Source organism: Stylophora pistillata, chromosome 1 (genome assembly GCF_964205215.1).
Source record: "Stylophora pistillata chromosome 1, jaStyPist1.2, whole genome shotgun sequence".
In the NCBI taxonomy this organism is placed as follows: domain Eukaryota; kingdom Metazoa; phylum Cnidaria; class Anthozoa; order Scleractinia; family Pocilloporidae; genus Stylophora; species Stylophora pistillata.
This window is the reverse complement of record NC_142519.1, coordinates 29,724,252-29,744,248: the sequence shown is the minus strand read 5'-3', so window position 1 is coordinate 29,744,248 and position 19,997 is coordinate 29,724,252. Positions and strand designations below refer to the sequence as shown.

Here is a 19,997-nt window from a genome sequence, read left to right as displayed (position 1 = left end):
GTTTGACTTGTTATGTCCTTTGCTCCAGTTACTGTAAACAGTGGCATATATAAGCCACACCTTTTTTCCCAATTAAAAATGTACATAACAAATGGCTTATTTGTGAGTGCAGCTTATACTCTGGCGTGTTTGGTACACAATGAGATCTAACCCGAAAAAAAAATACAAATCAAACTATAATCTTCATGAACTTTTGTTGAAACATCCTTTTAGCCTCCTAACGAGCAATTTGTTTTCGGCTGGTCCAATTTTCTCCTCAGCAACATTGACTTGGGGAGAATGGGGAGCTATGTTTCAACAATTTTGTGGAGGACTGAAGTTTGTAATCATTATAAACAAATACTGTTTTGAACCAGAGCATAGACGTGGTGTACAATAGTAACGAAGGAAGGAAGGAAGAGTAAGAATAGCAGGAAATAATGAAAATAAATTCACAACAAAATAGAATCTTGCAATTTGTGATTTTTAAGAGTTCCAATAACTTTTCCTTGAGCAGCTTCTGGTAGTGTAAAAGGCTGCTTCCACAGAAAAGGGGCCATAAGGTGAAACCCTAACACAAGACCTGCATGCAGGCTTTACCCTTCACAACCTAACATCAGAATGCATATTCTCCACACTGTTCTCTATACATTTCCTAAAATGCTGACATGGAGAATTTGTTCAACAATCAAAAGTTTCTTAAGTTCGTGATCATTTCCTTTGTTCTTGTTACCGTTCATATATATGTGATTCAGGGGTGATATTGTCAGGAGAAATTAGATGCTAGGGGTCAAAGGGTTAACAGATTGGGGTCTAATAGGCAGCTGTAGACCGCTGGTAACAGGCTTTTATTTGAACGTTTTGAAATTTTCTCATGAGCTGCACATGATTTTTCAGTGTTTCTGAAGTTATCCGACTCAGCAAACTGAAGATGATGAGAACAACAACATGTTGTAACTGGAACAACAAGTAAAAGAACATTTCTAGTTGAGTCAGATATTTCTCTAGAACACTGGGAGAATCCTTTGTGTTTGTCACATCATCATTCATCAACAGCGTACTGCACTGCCATGATTTGAACAAGTCTCTTCTGTTGTGCCTCCAGGATACCTGCCAAGGTTTGGACCTTGCTTCATAAACTTTTATGGCTCCACAAGAGAATACTCTGATCTCCCTGATGAATTTGAAGATCTGAATCTTGGCATTGTAAGTTCTCATGACTACATTGGTTTGAGTGTGTACTCACTTATGATCCATGAATTATTTTTGCTCGCGCACGATTGGTCTAAACGCATCAAATGACCGAATATGCCTTAAGGGATAACCCTCAATTTGCAAACCCTATTTCCAATACGATAAAAGAATTCGTTTAGATTTATTTCAAGATGAGAAAGCGTTTATCTTTCATTTCAGAAGATTAGGCACATGTTTGTTTATTCATAAAGGCGTATCAGAGAACACTGAAGAGTAAACATCCCTTGAGCAAACGGTTAGCTGTTCGTAAACCTTCTGACCTGCGCGTAGCTTTATTCTCGGAAAACTGTTCGTTTCTCTAAACTGTGATATTTACCTTTATGAGGAACCCAGGTTTGATAAGCTTCTAGCTTCTGCTGGGCTACCTCACCGTACTACTTATAAATGACCCGAAATTGTAATTTTATCTACTTTCAGGGTAAGGGTGTGGCTTACCGTGGCCGAGTTCTGGTTGAGTTGGAGACTAAATTAGACACTCAACCCACCAAGCTGGTCGAAGAAGTATTAAGTGATGACATTGTGCGAGTTCAGGTATGTGCAGCTCATGGTTAAAAAAAGAAAAGATTTCTCTTGTGGGCGTAACGTGACAAGTTGTTAGACATCCCTTTCTTGCCATCAACGGCCATTTCTCAATATCAACGCGGCTTGGGTTAGAAGAACCTAAAGCGCTAAACAGTTTTTCACGTTTGGATAGAGCAATTTTCATTTGAGAGTTGAAAGTAATCAGGCATAACGTTGATTCTGCTTTACTTCACTCTTTGATTGGTTCAGAAAACTCACGCGCTCTCTCTCAACCAATCAGGTGCTCAATTAAAACCCATCACGACTTGGTCGCCCGCGTTTTCCCGCGGCAGTATGGTCGGTTTTTCTTTGAGATCTCATTGGTTCTTAAGGTATTTTTCTTTCTTCTGATTGGTCGTTGTGATGAATTTAGATTTGGTTTTACGACAGTCATTCGAAGAGTGCTCTAGCATGCTGCACAGACTTTGTGAGTTAGATCCTAGTGTTACCAAACCAAATTGGGTGTTAGCTCAAGTCATATACCTTGGCCCGTCTTGAAACTAGGGAAATATTTTTAGATACCAGAGCACTTTCAATTCCAGTTGTTTTCCTTTCCAGACTTATCTACGTCGGCGTAAATACAAGCTGTTTGCCTGTTTTTTGGAAGCCACAATGGTCGCTTGTACTGATGGACCTGTTACTTTTGAAATAAGCATAGGTATGAATGGATAAGTGATAAACAAATATCTAGTACAGTACAGACCCACAAAAACATGGAATATATTTGTCAAAAGCGCATAGGACTCAGCATCTCATATAAAATAAAATCACTCACGGTTGGTGCAATGTGCACACGTTTTTGTAAAAGTAATGATTGAAAAATTCCTTTGTCCTAATTTGAGTGAAAAATGATAAACTAATTGTTCTTCACTTGCTTCTGTTGCTATTTTTTTTCCAAACACTGTTGTTTGGTTTCTGTTTTGGTTTCTGATTTGCATATTTTGATTTCGTTACATAATGATGCTTCACCAAAAGCCCTTTCGCCCCCCAAAAAAGACAAGGCATATCACATTCCTGCCTTCTCATGGCAGTTACTTCTTTACCGTGGCCACATTCTTCTGTCTTCAAGATACTCTTTGTGCAGAAGTTCGACTGTAGTTTCTGGTGTGTGTGTGTGTGTTTTTTTTTTCAGGTAACTATGGAAACCAGCTGGACTTGTCAGTGCCGCCTTCGTCATCTTCTACATCACCAACAAACGCCATATTTGATGGCAGCTACTATTACTTCCTGCCATGGAATGATATCAAACCGTGTTGTAACGTGGATAGCCATTGGGAAGATATCGCCTTCAGACTGGAGCCAAGGAACATCCTCACTCGGATATGCGAACAACTTGTGAGTTTTAACGTTTTACCCGACAGATGTGCCATTGCCAGCAAACGTTTCATGTATTCTCGGAGGATTGTTATGTGTATTATGATTTTCCAATTAGGAGTTAGACTTGGAAAAAGTTCAGCTGGCGATTACCGAGAAAGCCGCACTAACAACTGTTGCTGTTCTTACAATTAAAATGCTGGATACATTGATAGAGAGCTGCAGGTAAGAAAGCTAGGAAAAAAGTTCATCCCATAATCCATCTTAGGAAAGTTTGATCATTGGTGGTTTTTGTATCTATCAGCAAGACATTTGATTTTTAACCCCTTTTTTAAACTCCCTTCATCAGATTCTTACTTCTCCCATCTAGCTGCGCTGTATTTCTTTGAAAAGTAGGGGTAGAAGAATCTAAGAAGTACCCGCTGGCTATTAAGTTTGTTTCTTCTGAACTCTAGTTTGTTGTTAATGCGTTGATTTTGCAAGTTACACGTCGATCTAGGCAAGTCACAAAGCACAGTTAAACATTCAAAATGATCAAATACTTTATGTTGACACTCAAATAAATACTGCTTTGTTGACGGGATCTCGTACGATTTCTAGAGAACCCCTTCCTCCGTTGGCAGCCAAAACACCCGGAATCAACGATCTTGATCTGAAGTTGAGAGAGACACGAGAAAGTGAACTGGTCAGTGTCAAATCCATATCGATGCTATTTATATTTCGCTGATTTAGATCCATTTTCAATTGATTGTCCAAAGTAATCCAAGATTTCATTCGTTTTGCTTTACTTCGTTCTGTGATTGGTCAAAAAAAATCACGCCACTTTCTCAACCAATCAGATGCAAAACCAAAACCAATCACTCTTGGGTCACCGGCGTTTTCCCGCGCTTTTGGCGATTTGCTTGGTTTTTGTTTGAGTTCTCATTTGTTCCTAATGGTATTTTGCCTTATTCTACTTGGTCGTTTTGATAACTTTGGTTTTGGTTTCGTTTTACAACACTCAATCGAAATTCGAAAACATTTTCGTAATACCATTCCTCATAGTTGCGTTGATTATGTTATGTACTCTCCATTACTGGTCTCCTTGACACTGTGTCAGTGTCATACTTGAGAAAGCTAGAAAGAACATGGCGATATTCTGAGTCGCTCTTCTGTGACGTTGAAAATTTCCTTTAAGTAGAAGGAAACTGTGAAATAAATTTTTCCCAAAAGAGGTGCGCTAATAAGCGAAAGAATTAAGGATGGTTAGGGGTCGCGAAGATTAATACGGGGTAATAAAAGACGATTTGGGAAGTGAAAGGCAAACTTCCATACTTCATTATTTGTTCTACGTTGCTTTTAATCAGAAATGTATCGTCGAAGAGGCCTCAAAACTTCGCACAAGTGCTACAGACGTGGATGAAACGATCGGAGTCGTGGAGGAGTTTTTGAAAAAGCTTCATTTCCTTGCAGTAGAGGTAAGAAACATGCTTGGACACAGTATAATGCATTCTTGTTATCCCCAACTCCACTAAAAACATTTTTCAATTGACTTTCGAAAATAATTCAGAGTTGCATTGTCTTTGCTCTGCTTTGCTTTGCTCTTTAATTGGTCTGCAAAACTCGAGCTACTCTGTCAACCAATCAGATGCTAAACTACAACTTGGTCTCCGGCGTTTTACCGCACTTCAGACAGTTTGGTCGGTTTTAATTTGAGCATGTTGAGATCTCATTGGCTCTCTACCCTCTCAGCTAATCAATTGCAAAACTAAAGCTAATGACGACTCGGTCGCTCGATGTAACTTTGGGTTTGGCTTTACCAACTGCCTTCACGTTTTTTAATCGTTAAAAGAAATAAATCGTCTAAAAGAAATAAATCGTCTAAAAGAAATAAATCGTCTAAAAGAAATAAATCTATAATTCGCAATCAGAACAAATGCAAATCAAGTCTTTATCTCGAAACTAAATTCAGAAAACGTGATTGAAAACTCACTTCTGTGGCGGGTCGTTGAAACAGTCTCACTTTACAGGTTAGCAGGTTCTTCAGGTAAGCGGATTTATAAACAGACTACATGAAATGACTTCTTTCTCTTCTCGATTCTTCTGGAAAACTGGTTTGAAACAGAATATGCTAACGCTGTTGAATAACTGTACAGAATTAATGTCAATCATAAATCTTGTCATCAAATAAATCTTTCATTAAGAGGCAACGCCTATTTGCCATACCAAACAATAAATGTCTTTACAGCCTCAGAATAGCATGCCTGATGTAGTGATTTGGATGATGAGTGGAGAAAAGAGGATAGCTTATCATCGCATCCCTGCTTATGATCTGCTGTATTCAACACATGCGGAAGCTCGAGGAAAACATTGCGGAAAAACACTGGATTTGTTTATGCAGGTAAATTTGTGGAAACAATTTGCCTTATGTGAGGTTTTTGATTGTTCAGATATCATTGAAGTAGAGAAATGAATCCTTTCTCCAACCTCACAGTACCCCGGAAAGAAACAGTTCAACCTAGAGGACTACCCAGAAGTCCCCGCTCAAGTCCGCGTCATGCTGTGGCTTGGACTCGAGAAAGACCAAGGGGCCTGGAGTAACCGCCAAGAGACTGAGGGCGACTTTTGCGTGTTTGCAGAAACGGTAAAATTAGGTTAAATAAGTAAAATTTCTGTGATTAGCTCGTAAAGAATAAACTGGGTGTAATTTTCATCATAATGACGAAATGTTTCCAGGATTGCTTTGGTTTTACTCTCTGAGTGGTCATCAAATTTGCAGTCACTACATAGTGGGACCAACGATTCTGCTTCATTTCAAGGGAATTCTCCATGATGAACAACCGAAATCTCATTTTACGATGTTATTGGTTATAAAATCTTGTGTCACCTTCTCAGCTAAACAGATGAAAGACTAAAGCTAATCGTGACTTACAGTCACGAGTGGCACTTGCGTTTTCCGCTCTTCATGCAGTTTGCTTGAGGTCTTAGCAGAGTCAGGTTTTAAATTAGTTATGCTACTTCTAACACTGGTCCTATTGACTCTTTCCTTTCCTGAGAACGTTGAATTGGGTTTACGGCGCGCGCTCAATCAAATTGCGATCTGACATCCAGCACGTTTTCATGGGTTGATCCCGGTATAGAAATAAAAAAATTCAATTTAAGAATTCTGGGCGAACGGCGTAAGCCATTTGCAAACGGCATGATTTATTTTAATAGGCCTCTGATGACTAACGATTTATAACGCTTTTCCTCACGAGAAATTAACTCGCCAGAGGCAAAGATTCGCGTTCAAATTAAAAGGTATAAATGTTGCACTTATGTCCCTAGTACGAGAACCAGATGAGTGTGCTAGGTAATTGGACAGCCAAAGGACTCCCTCGGCCTGCCTGGTCAAATGCTGGTGGAACGGTAAGTTATCTTGTTCTCAAGAAAGTGACAGAGTTATCATGTCAGGGAATTGGTTGAGTCCTTAGTCCGCAACAAAGATTACTGCGTATCGTAGAAGTTAAAACCCTTACTCTCTCCCCCGTTTGGAAGTGGATTTTGAATGGTTAAAATACATTTCAGAGAAGTCGGGATTTGTAAAGGTTTTAAACTTGAGAATGCCACTTATGTACAGTAAATACTAACACATGCTAAATGTGCCTTAATGAATTTGCCTAAGTGCACTGGATTGCAAATTTAAAGGTCCAGCCTAGAAAAGTTCTGGCAAAGGCTGTAGTGTTTTTTTTCTTGGGAAAGACAAATAGTCCGTGTGTGTTTGTTTCCACTCAGGATTATATTTAGGGGAAACTTTTGGTTGTTACTGATATCTTACGAAATTATTTTGAGGTAATTTTGGAAACCCACGATCCTATCCTAGAGAAACAGCAATTTTCCTACTCGCTGTATGCCTCTTGTTTTGCAGATTCTAACTTTTATTGCACCTAGTTTACAAGGACGTAAAGCGAAGTGCGGCTCTTAGTCTAATGACGATGATTGTTAAATTCTCTTGCAGCTGAAGCTGTTAAAAGACTCGTTTATTCCTCCTGATGGCTGGAGTTTTGATGGAAAGTGGTTCGTCAATCCAGAGCTGAGGTGTGTCATTACAGTTCAACAACTTATTTTAATGTATTACACAATGAGCTAGATTATGCATGTTCCCTGATTGGTTATTTCCTATGATCACTAATTATACCAGTAAATAATAACAGTAAATATACCACCAAAAGTGATTTGTAAGTGTTTAATTTATATGATAGACTGCATGATACATGTATTCTGATTGGTTCTTATTTACCATCTACTGGAGGACAGACTCACAAATGGCGTCACCATTAACAGTAATTGGTTCTTTTATCATTTAAAACAAATATATTCCATGTGAAAGTGTAGTGCGATCGTCCGGGTGAGTGTAGTCCTGAGAAGGACTGTTGTCGGTGGTGATGACTGACGTTTCGGCAACCTGTGCGGAAGTCATCATCAGAGTCAAGTGAATAGTTGTTGTCAGTAGAATGTTCTTAGTCCAGTTCGTGTAAAATGATTGGTCAGTTTTGCCGTGATGTTATTGGCTGTAAGAATCAAGCGGCTTAAGTCGGTCGTGATTGGTCATAATTCCATGTTGCCGTGGGGCTGTCCAGTAAAAGATCACAGATGATTTCAAAATGTGGTTAGAACTCAGTGACACGCTCAGATCCTATGTGCCACTGTTTTTTTCTTACCACATTTTGACTTCATCTGTGCTCTATTTACTGCACAGCAACATGGAATCTATTTGTTGAATAGATCACAGATGAAGTCAAAATGTAGCAAGTGGTACTTGGGGCGTACGTAGCGTGAGTCAATGATGTTCCCACCAAATTCTGACATCCCTTTTATTACTGAACAGACGTATGGCAATTTAGAATCGACTTTTTTCTTAATGATAAAGAAGTGTAGATCATAAATAAGAACCAATCAAAATGTGTGCGTAATTCAGTTTGTCATTTATACTCAACAGACGCACGGCAAGAGAGAATCTAATGGTTACATTAAAATAAAGAGTATTTTAGTTATTTTCAGTTCTAGTGGGGTAGCGTGGAACTTGCAGCGGTCAGAGCACCTCTGCTTTAACTGGGACTCCTGGTGTAAAACTAACTTGTGGAATCTCGCCGGGATAGCCTGCCCCGGGCTCTCTGTTGGAGGAAATGAGCTCCAAAACGGCTGTGGTTAGCCGTTTTCCTTGACAACCGCAAGCGCTGTTTGTCGCTTGTCTGCTGCTTTCCTATCTCCACGGTTCGAGGGCCTGGAACAGGCTATAGCTGAGGTCATAATGATGCACTGGAAACGTTTTTAAGCATAGCTCACCAGTTCGCCTTTCGGTTAAGCAACTTCGAGTAAAAAGGAGGGTTTGCTGTTTAGCTAATATCATGTTTCCTATAATTTTGATCTTTGAAATAATGGTTTAGCTTAGCGTATGAAAAGGACACAGGCTGTAAGAGTTTTATGGAGGACGTGTTTGAAAACGAAGAACGGTTTCCTGGAGGACACTGGTCGCCGGCGTCAGTGAATTGGACAGACATTGTGAGTACCTTGTAGCAATCCCAATGCTAAACTTTATCCACCATATGCAAACCTAAAGAGTGTCATGTTTTCCAGTGGGTATGTATACAATGGAGCTTTTATGCGTTTTTACTGGTATAACGTAGTGCAGATGTTTTTAAGATGTGCGATCATGTGGTAAAATGTCCCTGCTTTCTTTCGCACCGGTGTTTCGCGGCGTAACTTTTTTTATCTTTTTACACACAAAGAGGGTAGATTACGGAAAATGAGAACCTCGATGAACATTCCCCACATTCAGTTTTAAAATCAAGTTCTCTGTGTCTTAAAAAAAAGTAGAGTAGAGTAGGTGCTTTTAAGGGAATAGCAACTGAAAGAGGTCACCGTGGCAGTCAAGCCTCATTCTTCCTTCGAGCACTTGTCAACACCAGACCGACCAACAGGTGTGTGGAATGAGTACTTACCGTTCAAATGGAAGGGAAGGAGGGAAAAGAAGTAACATTTCAAAGCAAATTGAGCGGAAGAACAGCGCTATGTCCTTTCAAACTTCCCTAAAGCCCCCCTCCCCCCCCCCCACAACATACTGGGGGAACCGCTACCTTGCCTCGGTTTCAGCCTTACCTAAATTGCATTTAGCTTCCTAAAAACAACGACACTCTCGGCTGCAATTTATCGTAAATGGATAAGCACGTCTTATAATCATTCTATTTTTAGCACGAAAATGCTGCCACTGATAAGGATTCGATAGTTGCCCCTGAAGGCTGGGAGTGGACTTCAGAATGGAGCGTTGACACCAACAGGGCGGTGGACGAAGACGGTAACAAGATAATTGATAAAGAGAGATACGATCTATTTTGTCACAGAGGAAAGAGCTGAGCTGAGTCGCCCCAAGGAATCGTAGGCAAAATTATCTGATTTTGCTCTCTGTGACGTAGCTCACCATCGAGTTCTCTGTAGCTCAGTGGTACAGGATCGGAGCGCAGAGTCCGAGGGTCTTTTGCTCGATTCCTCGTGTGAGACTCACCTTTTTTCTTTGTCCCGCGCTGGAACCAAAACGGAGAACATCTTTTGTAGTCGACGACCGAAGTCAAAGTGAATTACTCTATAATTAACTCTTTGACCCCTAAGAGTGACCAGCATCTAATTTCTCCTTACAATATCACCCCTGAATCAAACATTAAGGTCAGGAGAATAAAGGAAATGATCACCAACTAAAAAAGCTCTTGATTGTTGAACAAATTCTTTTCAGTACCTTTGGAAATATAAAAAGAACAACATGGAGAATATGCAGACTGATGTTAGGGAAAAAAGGATCAATCGGTCTTGGTAAACGTTTGTCTCACCCAAATAAAGTCGAAGCTTTTCGAACGAATGCTTTTATAAGAGGAAGGTCTTGTTGTTATGGCATTTATATCAGGGCTGTTACTTTTTTCGTTTGTCGTTAGGTTGGGAATACACTGTGGACATAAGTGTGGGTAGTTATGTGGCAGTGGAGAAAACTTATCACATGTCGAGGAGAAGGAGATGGGTTCGCAGCAGAAGCTTGGTTAAGAGTACGGACAAAGAAGAAAAGGTACAAAAGTGCTTGTATATTAAACTTGGGGAATTATCTTAGGGAAATAACACAGTGAATCATTTCAGCAGACTTTGAAGAAGATATGCTTTCATCACTCCAAACTCAGCCCTCCGAAAAGAAATTTCAACTCCCGCCACGACTAAAACAAGTATTCATAACAAGAATAGTTTACTCTTCTAAAAAGTTAAATTCCTCCTTATCAGTCAATGATTGTGAATTAAAAGAAAACCTCGAGTGGAAAGCAAAACCGCCATGTTGATGAATCCGGTTACCATGACGACATCGACATCTTCACGCAGGTCGATATAAATGGTGTTTTCACTGCGCACGGTGTGTATACATAATAAAAGTGCATTATCTGTGTTCTGTAGGGCCAGGAAAAGGTCGACACGGAAGGCTGGGAATATGCCGCAGTGTTCTCATCAAAGTTTCACAGCAAATGCCGCACACGAGATTTGGTTCGGCGTCGAAGATGGCATCGGAAAATGGTTCAAACAGATCCAACAGCGCCAGCTGTGTTTCAAATTTCGGACGAGGTTTGTAGATCGAAGAGTGCTTTCAATGTTGAGTAGACCCAAAGTCTTTGTTGTTGTTAGTGTTTCCTTGGATATCAGATCGAGAGTCCTGGTCTAGTCAATATGTTTTGTTCTTGGACAAGACACCTAGCTCTCAAGGCACTTCTCTCCTTCAAGGTGTATACATGAGTACTGGCAAATGTCAGCGAAACATCTGATGAAATACAGGGAGAAAGGGGTGGGAGTCTGGTGGGGTCGGGTGGCTTGCGGTGGGTTAATGTTTTATCAAGGGAAGGAAGCAAAACGCTTATTCGTTCAATACCACAGATATTGGGATAAGCGGTGGTGGTATGGTCTAGCGGACAAGTGCACAGAATTTTTCTCATCTGGCTCCAGTCTGGCTCGTGTGACTTCCTTTTCTTTATTTACTGAAAACCGTTTTCTAGCTGCAAAACCTCACTAAATTTATAAAAGATAGAAACTTTGCTTTACGGATAGAAGAAGCAAGGATTCTTTTTTTAGCGGCTTTAAAACTGAACTTAAGATAACTTGTTATAATCAATTTAATATAATCAGAGATGGCTAAAATTTTCTGATCTGGATCAATTAACTTTGTTCGTACCAGTCATAGTCGCCAGCTTTCGACTGGACCAGACAGAAGTTACTCTGAGTGTTAGGTGGAATGCTAACTGAAGAATAATAACTCTTTTAAACAGGGTAGAAAGGGAATTATGATGGTTCCTCGGATGTTCATCACATTTGAAAGTACGTAAGATGGCTCATGCAGTATTTAACTTTCGCATAGCTACAAATTTCTGGAAAAAGTAAATTCTCCTTACACGTTATTGTCCTTCACTGAGAAAAGCCAAAATATCCAACTTGAAGAAAAGCATACCTTTTTATTCCCTGACCAAGTTGATTGTTTTAAAGGAGTAATTTACCAAGGGATGTAGAATGTTTAACTATAATCTACATATCATTGTATGACTCTGGTTTCGTTTATTGTCAACAGTAAAGCTAACCTTTACAGCCCTTGGCGACTTGTTTCATATTTCACGGAACATTTAAGCCACAAAAATTAATAATTTGTTCTTGTTTCAAGGAATTTTGTAATGATATACACTTGTCGGCCCCTTTCACTGATACAGATTATCTCCTATGACCTTCCCTCAGTTGTCGATGTATTCGTTTACATTCGTTTGCATCCGTGGTTGTCTTACAGAACCTCACAAGTATCAGCTGAGAGTGTACCTATTTCAAGGGCGGGATCTTTTACCCGCAGATCCCGACGGATTGTCCGGTGAGTTAACGTGCCAAGGACGATTCAGTGGCAAAATATCCGGACTTTAATTATTGCTAGTTCTTCAGCAGCCTCAGGGATTGTGATATGATACAGCGTTAGCTGAAGCAAAAGAATTAAATGTGATCTGCACCTGGGAACTCGAGTGGAGATGGGGAGTGTTCAAACCTTGATTGCGGAAATATGTGTAGTCTGAAATTTCAGCGTAACAGTGTTGGACATTTGTACGAAAATGTGTTCCATTCGGTTCCCTGTCACTTCGTGTCAACGTACCTGCAACCAACTTGCCGGCACCGTAGATCGACTGGCCGATAGTGGTCTTGTTAGATCTAAAAAATGGAGTAACAAAAGTAAGTATCGACGAATGAATAAAGGGGTAAGTTTTTAAAGAAACTGTGGTGCTGCGTCGGTAGGGTTAACAAGGTAATTTGGTTTTATCAGTTCGCTCTGACGAAGGGCTTTTAAAACCTTTATGGTGGCCAATTTACTTTATCAACTTAGTTGATAAAACCAAATTAAGTGTCGACGAATTGACCAGTGGTGACGGCGAGTTGACACATCGGCGAAGTGACCGGAGCCACGGATTCAATCAACTTCTTAAGTAATGGAATTTATTTGCTCTATTTAGATCCCTACGTGCGCGTTTCTTTTGGTACTCAGAGTCAGGTATCGGAGATCATTCACCGCACACTATGTCCCACTTGGGACCAGACGCTTATCTTTGAAAATGTATACATCTACGGCAGTCCTGAAATCACTCAGGCTTCACCTCCACATGTTGTCTTGGAACTCTTTGATCAAGATCCTGTGGTAAGATGGCAATGGTGACAACTTTGTGCTATTGAGTAGTATCTTAAATGTCACTGTCTGGGGAAAGGATATCTCTATGCATGCATTACTGCGTAGTATATATAAGAATACCCTTCATAGATCCTTCTTCACCCTGATTTTGTCAGTTCATTGTTTGAACCCAAGTGTAGCATGTGATAGTGTAGTCTGGAGGGTAGATTCGTTCTGACGAAGGACTAACGATCGAAACGTCAGCTTTGGAACTCTTTACGGTGGCTAATTTACATTATCAACTCAGTTGATAAAACCAAAATTACCTAGTCCCAAGAAGGATTGTTGTCGGTGGTAGTCAGTGACTAACGTTTCGACAGCTTAAGCGGAAGTCGTCATCACAGACGTGTTAACAGTTCATATCAGTCGAGTGTAATTAGACGGGTTCAAATATAGCGACGAGGTCAAGAAGACAAGAAAGGAAGAGTCCAAGATTGACAAAGGGAAGGAAAAAGAGGAACAGATGGGTTCGTATCCATAATGAAGAGGAGGTGAAGTCTGCTAGGTCTGCTCCTCTTATGAGAATTGAAGTTAAGCTCCCGAACTTGAATGTTCTTGATTTTTTTTAACATTCTTTTCAATGTTAATACGTGTTGTCACTTACCAGGGTAGAGATGAGTTTATGGGTCGCTCTGTGGAGTCACCTGTTGTTAAACTAAATGGTCAGGGACCGCCAGCTCCAAGACTTCTTTGGGAAACGGTGGAAAAAGGCACGGAAGATGGGGGGGAAATTCTGGTTGCGTTCGAGCTCTTTCTGGTAAGTGTTGTGGTATGTCTGGTGAGGAGTTTTATTTTTTGTTATCCTTAGTAGCAGTTTGCCTTTAATAATCGAGTGTAGTTGTATCTCTTGGTAGACCAAACGTCCTGCTAGAACTCGCTCTCTTCCTTTCAAGTCAAGGAAGAGTGTAACTAAGTTAACTGCATGCTACAGACCTTTATGTGCTTGTTTTATTTGTTGTCTACTCAAAAGGACGAGGGAACTGACTTACCTTACTTCCCGCCCACCAAAGAACACAAATCGTCATTGTTCATTGTACCAAGTGGAATCAGACCAGCTGTGCAGCGCACAGCTATCGAGGTATGAAAACCAGTACCGCTAATCTACGTGTATGTATGTTAGTAGCAAGCTAGTAAACTTTACTTTTTATAGCGCGCAGTTTGTTTATCAACTCAAATAGATTCTTTTGACTTCCGAGGTTCTTCGGTCGAAACGCGTTTAACCCTTCACATCCTCACATCAGGGCGCATATCCTCCAAACTGTTTTCTATAAAGTATTTATTTCCCATGGTACTGACAAGGATAATTGAATTTATTACACGACTCGGGCAGTCAGAGGGCCAATAACTAAAATCAACCAATCAAAATGCTCTATCGCCGGTCAATATTCTCTCAGTATTGGACCGGGCACTGTCCCGAATGGTCCCGAATGATACCGCACTTGTGTCCCTTTGAACTTCAGTCGTATAATAAATCTCTTATTAACCAAGCTTGCTCGGGACCGTACTGGAAGAATATCGGCCCTCGGTCTTTTTTGTACAGACCTCGCTGCGCTCGGTCCGTACTGTCAAGACTTCGGGCCGATATTCTCCCAGTACGGCCCTCGCGCTAGGTTAATAAGATATATATATTTAGCAGTCTAGAGCTGCCTTGTTGGTGATCATTTTCTGCGTTCTCCTGACCTTAATGTGTGATTCTGGGGTGATATTGTGAAGAGAAATTAGATGAAAATCACTTAAAGACCTGAAACTATAGTCCACTCTAAATTTGTATATTCAAAAAAAATTACAGCCAAATTTTTCAAGTTGTGGTTTATTGTTTGCCATTCTTGTTACCTGTTGATGTCTTCAGTTCTTGTTTCTTAGGTTTTTGTTTACATCCATAGTGATTTCATAAACTCGACAATCCACAAGACTAGTCACGACATCTAGCCATACTCCTTTAACAAATAAAAATTCTTGCAAGGCGACATTTTCATACCACTCTACAGCAATGGCTCTGTTTTTAAGTGGTGGAGCCATTCGAAGGACAGGCGGAGGGGGTTTACACATTAAACTTAAGCAATTTCGTTTTCACCTACATTTTTCTCTATTCATGACAGGTCTTATGCTGGGGCGTTCGCAACATGAAGAAGTTTCAGCTGGCTAATGTCTCCTCGCCAAGTATCGAGTTCGAGTGCGGAGGTCAAGTGATTCAATCGTCGACTATTAAGAACACTCAGAAAAATCCAAACTTTGATGAACCGCTGTTTTTTTTTGACACGGTAAGGAAGGCCTGGCTTGTGCGCTTAGGATCACCGTTATTGTTGTAGATGTGATTCTTGTTGGGTATTAGTCATACTTGGTCTGATCAACCAGGATAACGTAATATGCTATGAAGTCATTTGGAATTTCTAGTATTTAATTACTGTTAAAAGGGATTTGGTTTCTAAAGAATCTGTCATGCTGCGTTGGTGGAGGTATTACGAGATGACTTGGTTTTATCAACTGAGTTGATAATGTAGATTGGCCACCGTGAAGAGTTTCAAAGCTGACGTCTCGAGCGTTAGCCCCTCGTCAGAGCAAATAGAGGAATTGGTGTGTCAGAATGATTTTGAGGCTGTGTTCTATCTGATAAAGGGCCAACGCTCGTAACGTCAGCTTAAGCGTCAGCTTTACGGTGGGCAATTGACATTATCGACTCAGTTGATAAAACCGAATAACTTTTAACAAGGTATTTGCCGACAGAGAGATACAGCGGCTGACCCAAACGAGCGTCAACTTTTCCAGTATCCCATTTTGATTGTTCAACTTTCTTTTCCAAAGACATTAGTGTCGGTTAAATGCCTCTAATTATTGATATTCAGGCTGAAACTTGATCACGCCTATTGGAAAAATTATTAAAACTCCTTTATATCCAGGATGATTTTTTTCCCCTCCATTTTAGTACCTTCCTAAAGAGGAACTCTATACTCCACCCATGAATATCAAAGTGCGGGATAACCGTTCGTTTGGCCGTCGACCTGTTGTTGGCGTTCACTGCATCAAGTCACTGCAGCCCTTCAGGTGCTTGCCTCTCGACGATAACGATGTGGGTGAAGATGAAGGTTGGTGTTGAAGGAGGAAAATACTTCCCCAGTGGGTAACAGCTGCCACCTCAGTCGCACCTCACTTTTTTGACGCATGATCCCTCCAGTTGAGGTTTCTTCCAGTAAGATTTTCCCTAAGGCGAGACGAACTAGCTTACTTCTGGTAAATTTGATTGATCTTTTAAATATGCCGTCCATTCTTTACGGGAGGGAGGGAGAGAGAGAGGGAGAGAGAGGGAGAGCCAGCTGCAAAACCAAAAACACAAAACAAACAAATCTCTCTGTCTCTTAAAAGATAATCTGTTCTTTCCGTTTACTAAATTTTCTCTTGCTTTGGATAAATTTTTCTCTCAACGAAGTGTACCGATGGGAAAGCAAATCTCATTACAAGTGTCTACTATCGAAAGGGAATTGTTTGTGGTTCAAGTTTGAAGTTTGCTTGAAACGTGGTTCATAGCTGTAATCATTTGGCATAAGAAACCATTCAATGGTACATTTGACTCTCTTCGCAGCCGATGCAGCCAAAGATGAAGACTCTGGTTCTTTCTTACTTGACATCGCTGACGAGAGAGACAAAACGGTGAGATGAACGAGAAAATGTTGTTTGAATTTATACTTCTCTTTGTGATCCTTTGCTGAACTGCACGTGTAGGATAGCCTACACCATCACAGCCGCTTATAGAAAAAGTTATTGAATTTTCTGTCTAAGGTCTGTTGATAAATAATTTAATCCTGTTTATTTTTGAGGGCAGGAATTGGTTGAAGAGGACATTGACTGGTGGTCCAAGTACTACGCCTCACTGGGTGATTACGATAAATGCGGAGATTACATAGCGCGTGGCTACGACAAGATTATTGTACGTTATTATGTAATAATTGTTGCTCGTCCATAGTGTTATCACTTTCTAACACCCCACGTTTGGCACGTCCAATGTTAATTCTGCTATGGAAATACGTTGTGGGTTTTATAGAGAGTGCTTTACTTCACAAATTGCCGGAAATGCATTATTTAGATTGCTCTTTTTCACCCTCAGTTTAACACCCAAGAGTGAGTAATATGTAACTTTTTCTACTAGTATTTATACATTATCTAGCAAATAGGTCCTGAGATAACTCAAACTTGCACTTCTTACGGAGAAGTTGTTATCTTGATCTAACACCAAATTCTCGTTACTAATTTACAAGAAAATGTATAGAGGCCAGAGGAGAGAATTAACAATCAGATCTTGAGAGTTAAAGGGTTGAAGAAGTTTGAGTTTCAGCCCTGCGGGGTAATTGCGTCATATTCTTTGTAAGACACATCCTCTCCCCACCCCCTTCAGGAGTAAAAATCCGATGTTCGAGAAGTCTAACATAATCTTGGGAAGTGGAGGGGAGGGGTGGGAGGGGGGGTTACGTCTAGCATCATACTTTAGGATAATGATCACAATGTTCTCCCATCAGTGCTTAACTTCAATTATGAAAATAACTGATCATGATCAGTGAGAAGAATAACAGGTGGATGTGTTCGTTCTGTTGTTCTTGTTTCTTTTTTAGGTGTACGAAAAAGAGCTTGAAAAAGTGGACGTTTATGAAAAGTTCCAAGACATGGTGAAGACATTTGAATTTCATCGTGGAAAAGCTAAACCCGGAGAGGACGCCACAGTTGTTGGCGAATTTAAGGTACTTACGCTAAATTGAGAGGGGGTGAACCTCGAGCGACGGTCCTCGAGCCCAGGTTTGACACGAGATGCCAAACAGGCCAGTTTGATGTCGGCTTGTCGTGAGGTGAACTGAATAGATATCTTTCGGACCAAACCTGTGTTTGTTGCGGTTTTAGGGAGCATTTCATGTCTACCCGTTACCAAGCGACCCAAATCTCCCCCTGCCACCTCGTATCCTGAGAAACTTGCCTCCCAGCGAACCGGTTGAATGTCTGGTCAGAATTTACGTCATAAAGGTTAGTTTTAAGACGCCTTGTTTAGGTTTATAGCTTATTTTACGGAGAGCGCTTTAGAATAATGCAACTAGGACCTCCTTCCTCGTTTTCGATCAAACCAATGTTCTATGAAATATTTTCGTCTTAATGCGTGTCGCCAGATGAGAACAGATTTTAGGGAGTGTATGTCCGCTTCGCCGATAAAAACCCAATACGATGGTAAGGAACATCCCTTAGGATTGGATCATTAGCCCCTCGACGATCCTACGCTTGTGGAATGTTTCTGCTGAGGAGAAAGAATGTGATGGATTTTCCCGCAAGTGTTTTGCAACAATTCCGCCCCAGTTTGAACAAACAAGTTATTTCTTATGTCTCCAAACTTTTTCCATCGGGAATCACATAAGATATTTATGTATGTACGGACGGTCATTATTTTCAACCCTGATGATGGCAAACAGCAGAAAACGTTTGGTTTAAACATTTTAATAATTTTTTCCTAATCTTTTAGCCTTGTATATATAATATCTTTTATTAAGCGAACATTATGGACATCATAGCTTTGGTAATAGCTTTATTTTCTTGTCATTAAGGTGTACTCGATCATGAGTTTGAGACATTCAATTGTCTTTTGCTTTCTTTACATTAGGCTATTGACCTTCAACCCATGGATCCCAATGGTCTAGTGAGTATTTCTTCTTTTTCGTATGTGATTTGCAAGGTTGAATGAAATCAGAGTGACAAACAAGGTGGGGACGGGGAGGGAGAGACGGGGGCTTTTATGTATTCTCACCTTATGATAAAATCTTCGTCATCCTTGGTGCAGACAGATCATTTCACGTTTCGTTAGAGCGTTTGCTCAGTTGCGGAACTCGCAACTTACACCGTGCAGCAATTGTTCCCAGGTAACCTGGTGTTACCTCTCTCGAGTGAAACCTTTCAGTCGCATCACATCTGTGTTTTTTTTGTGTGTTATAGGATGTGTAAGATCTTTTAAAAGCTGAGTGATGTTCCTGTGATTGAAATTATCTTATCCTTTTCCAACAGGCTGATCCGTATTTGATCGTATCTCTCGGTAAAACTAAGATCAAGGATCAAGACAAGTACATTCCCAACACACTGAACCCTGTCTTTGGAAAGTAAGCTGTTCGCCTTTGCATCTTAGTGACAAACCATTTCACGTGAAGTGGCTGGTTGCTGGGAATTTTACCTTAACCTCCTAACCCTTTCCACAGCATCACTGGCATGCATATTCTCCATACTGTTTTCTGTATATTTCCTGTGGTAGTGACAAGGAGGATTAATATATTAGCAAGAGTTTTCTTTGTTTGGCGATCATTTCCTCTATTCTCATGTCTTTGAGGTTTGAATCAGGGGTGACCCTCTAAGGAGATATTAGCTAAGAGTCTTAGCGGCTAAAGCGTTAAAGAATTAAAAAAAATTCTTTTGAAAACGAAATCGAACAAGAAAAGGAACGAAAAGTAAATTAGCACAAAAGTAAATAAGCGAACACTTAATCAGTCCACCAACAATCATACAAAACAAACAAACAACGCAAAACTGTGCTTTGAGAAGAATCACTGAAGTGCCTGATTGTTCTTGTCTCAAGAATCTGAAACGCCCTGCCTTTAAAACCTCTTGGCAAAGTAACGTAATAGAAGTTGCCCAAAGACAAAAGTGGTTCATCTGTGGCATTCAGAAACTATCAGAGGACAGCCTTGCAGTCAAAAAGCTGTTGCTAATGAGCAAAATGTGAATTCAAAGCAAGCTAATAACGCAACAAAGAAGTGTCTCTGCTAATGGTATTGTTTGCCGTCTTCATTAGAGACACAGTTCTTTGTTGAGTCCTTGATATTCGCGCTATATGCTAGAGTCGTTACACCCACTTTTACCCAGTATAGTCCATGAAATTCGTTCTATGCACTGGAGCTGTAACACCCACTTACACTACGCTTTGTTATTGTTTTGAAAGGATGTTTGAGTTGACAGCCCACATCCCAATAACTAAAGACTTGTGTGTCACAGTGATGGACTATGATCTGATTGGAAAAGATGACAAGATTGGAGAGACGGTTGTTGATCTGGAAAATCGGTTTTTGTCGAAGTTTGGGGCCATCTGTGGCCTTCCCCAAACCTACTGCACGTAGGTGTTAGCATTTAATAAGAAAATAAAAGAATAATG

General features: G+C 40.4%; 1 protein-coding gene across 3 annotated transcripts in view; it reads left to right on the top strand.

Moving 5' to 3' along the window:
- The window catches only part of LOC111331986 (myoferlin), a 58,344-nt gene that overhangs the window by 16,262 nt on the left and 22,085 nt on the right, over positions 1-19,997 (top strand). For all 3 annotated transcript variants that reach the window (XR_015999135.1, XM_088754634.1, XM_088754677.1), the window contains exons 16-44: positions 1,085-1,185; positions 1,651-1,764; positions 2,353-2,452; positions 2,927-3,129; positions 3,227-3,333; positions 3,709-3,793; positions 4,455-4,565; positions 5,336-5,488; positions 5,582-5,731; positions 6,415-6,495; positions 7,085-7,164; positions 8,514-8,628; positions 9,319-9,421; positions 10,050-10,177; positions 10,552-10,716; positions 11,412-11,460; positions 11,918-11,995; positions 12,624-12,805; positions 13,443-13,592; positions 13,806-13,913; positions 14,935-15,096; positions 15,759-15,918; positions 16,413-16,480; positions 16,653-16,757; positions 17,437-17,562; positions 17,720-17,839; positions 18,465-18,500; positions 18,863-18,954; positions 19,788-19,958. Coding sequence is in view for 2 of the 3 variants with exons in the window: in XM_088754634.1 (XP_088610760.1) it covers positions 1,085-1,185; positions 1,651-1,764; positions 2,353-2,452; positions 2,927-3,129; positions 3,227-3,333; positions 3,709-3,793; positions 4,455-4,565; positions 5,336-5,488; positions 5,582-5,731; positions 6,415-6,495; positions 7,085-7,164; positions 8,514-8,628; positions 9,319-9,421; positions 10,050-10,177; positions 10,552-10,716; positions 11,412-11,460; positions 11,918-11,995; positions 12,624-12,805; positions 13,443-13,592; positions 13,806-13,913; positions 14,935-15,096; positions 15,759-15,918; positions 16,413-16,480; positions 16,653-16,757; positions 17,437-17,562; positions 17,720-17,839; positions 18,465-18,500; positions 18,863-18,954; positions 19,788-19,958 (3,403 nt within the window). In the remaining variant the exon portion in view is untranslated. The remainder of the gene's footprint in view (positions 1-1,084; positions 1,186-1,650; positions 1,765-2,352; positions 2,453-2,926; positions 3,130-3,226; positions 3,334-3,708; positions 3,794-4,454; positions 4,566-5,335; positions 5,489-5,581; positions 5,732-6,414; positions 6,496-7,084; positions 7,165-8,513; positions 8,629-9,318; positions 9,422-10,049; positions 10,178-10,551; positions 10,717-11,411; positions 11,461-11,917; positions 11,996-12,623; positions 12,806-13,442; positions 13,593-13,805; positions 13,914-14,934; positions 15,097-15,758; positions 15,919-16,412; positions 16,481-16,652; positions 16,758-17,436; positions 17,563-17,719; positions 17,840-18,464; positions 18,501-18,862; positions 18,955-19,787; positions 19,959-19,997) is intronic.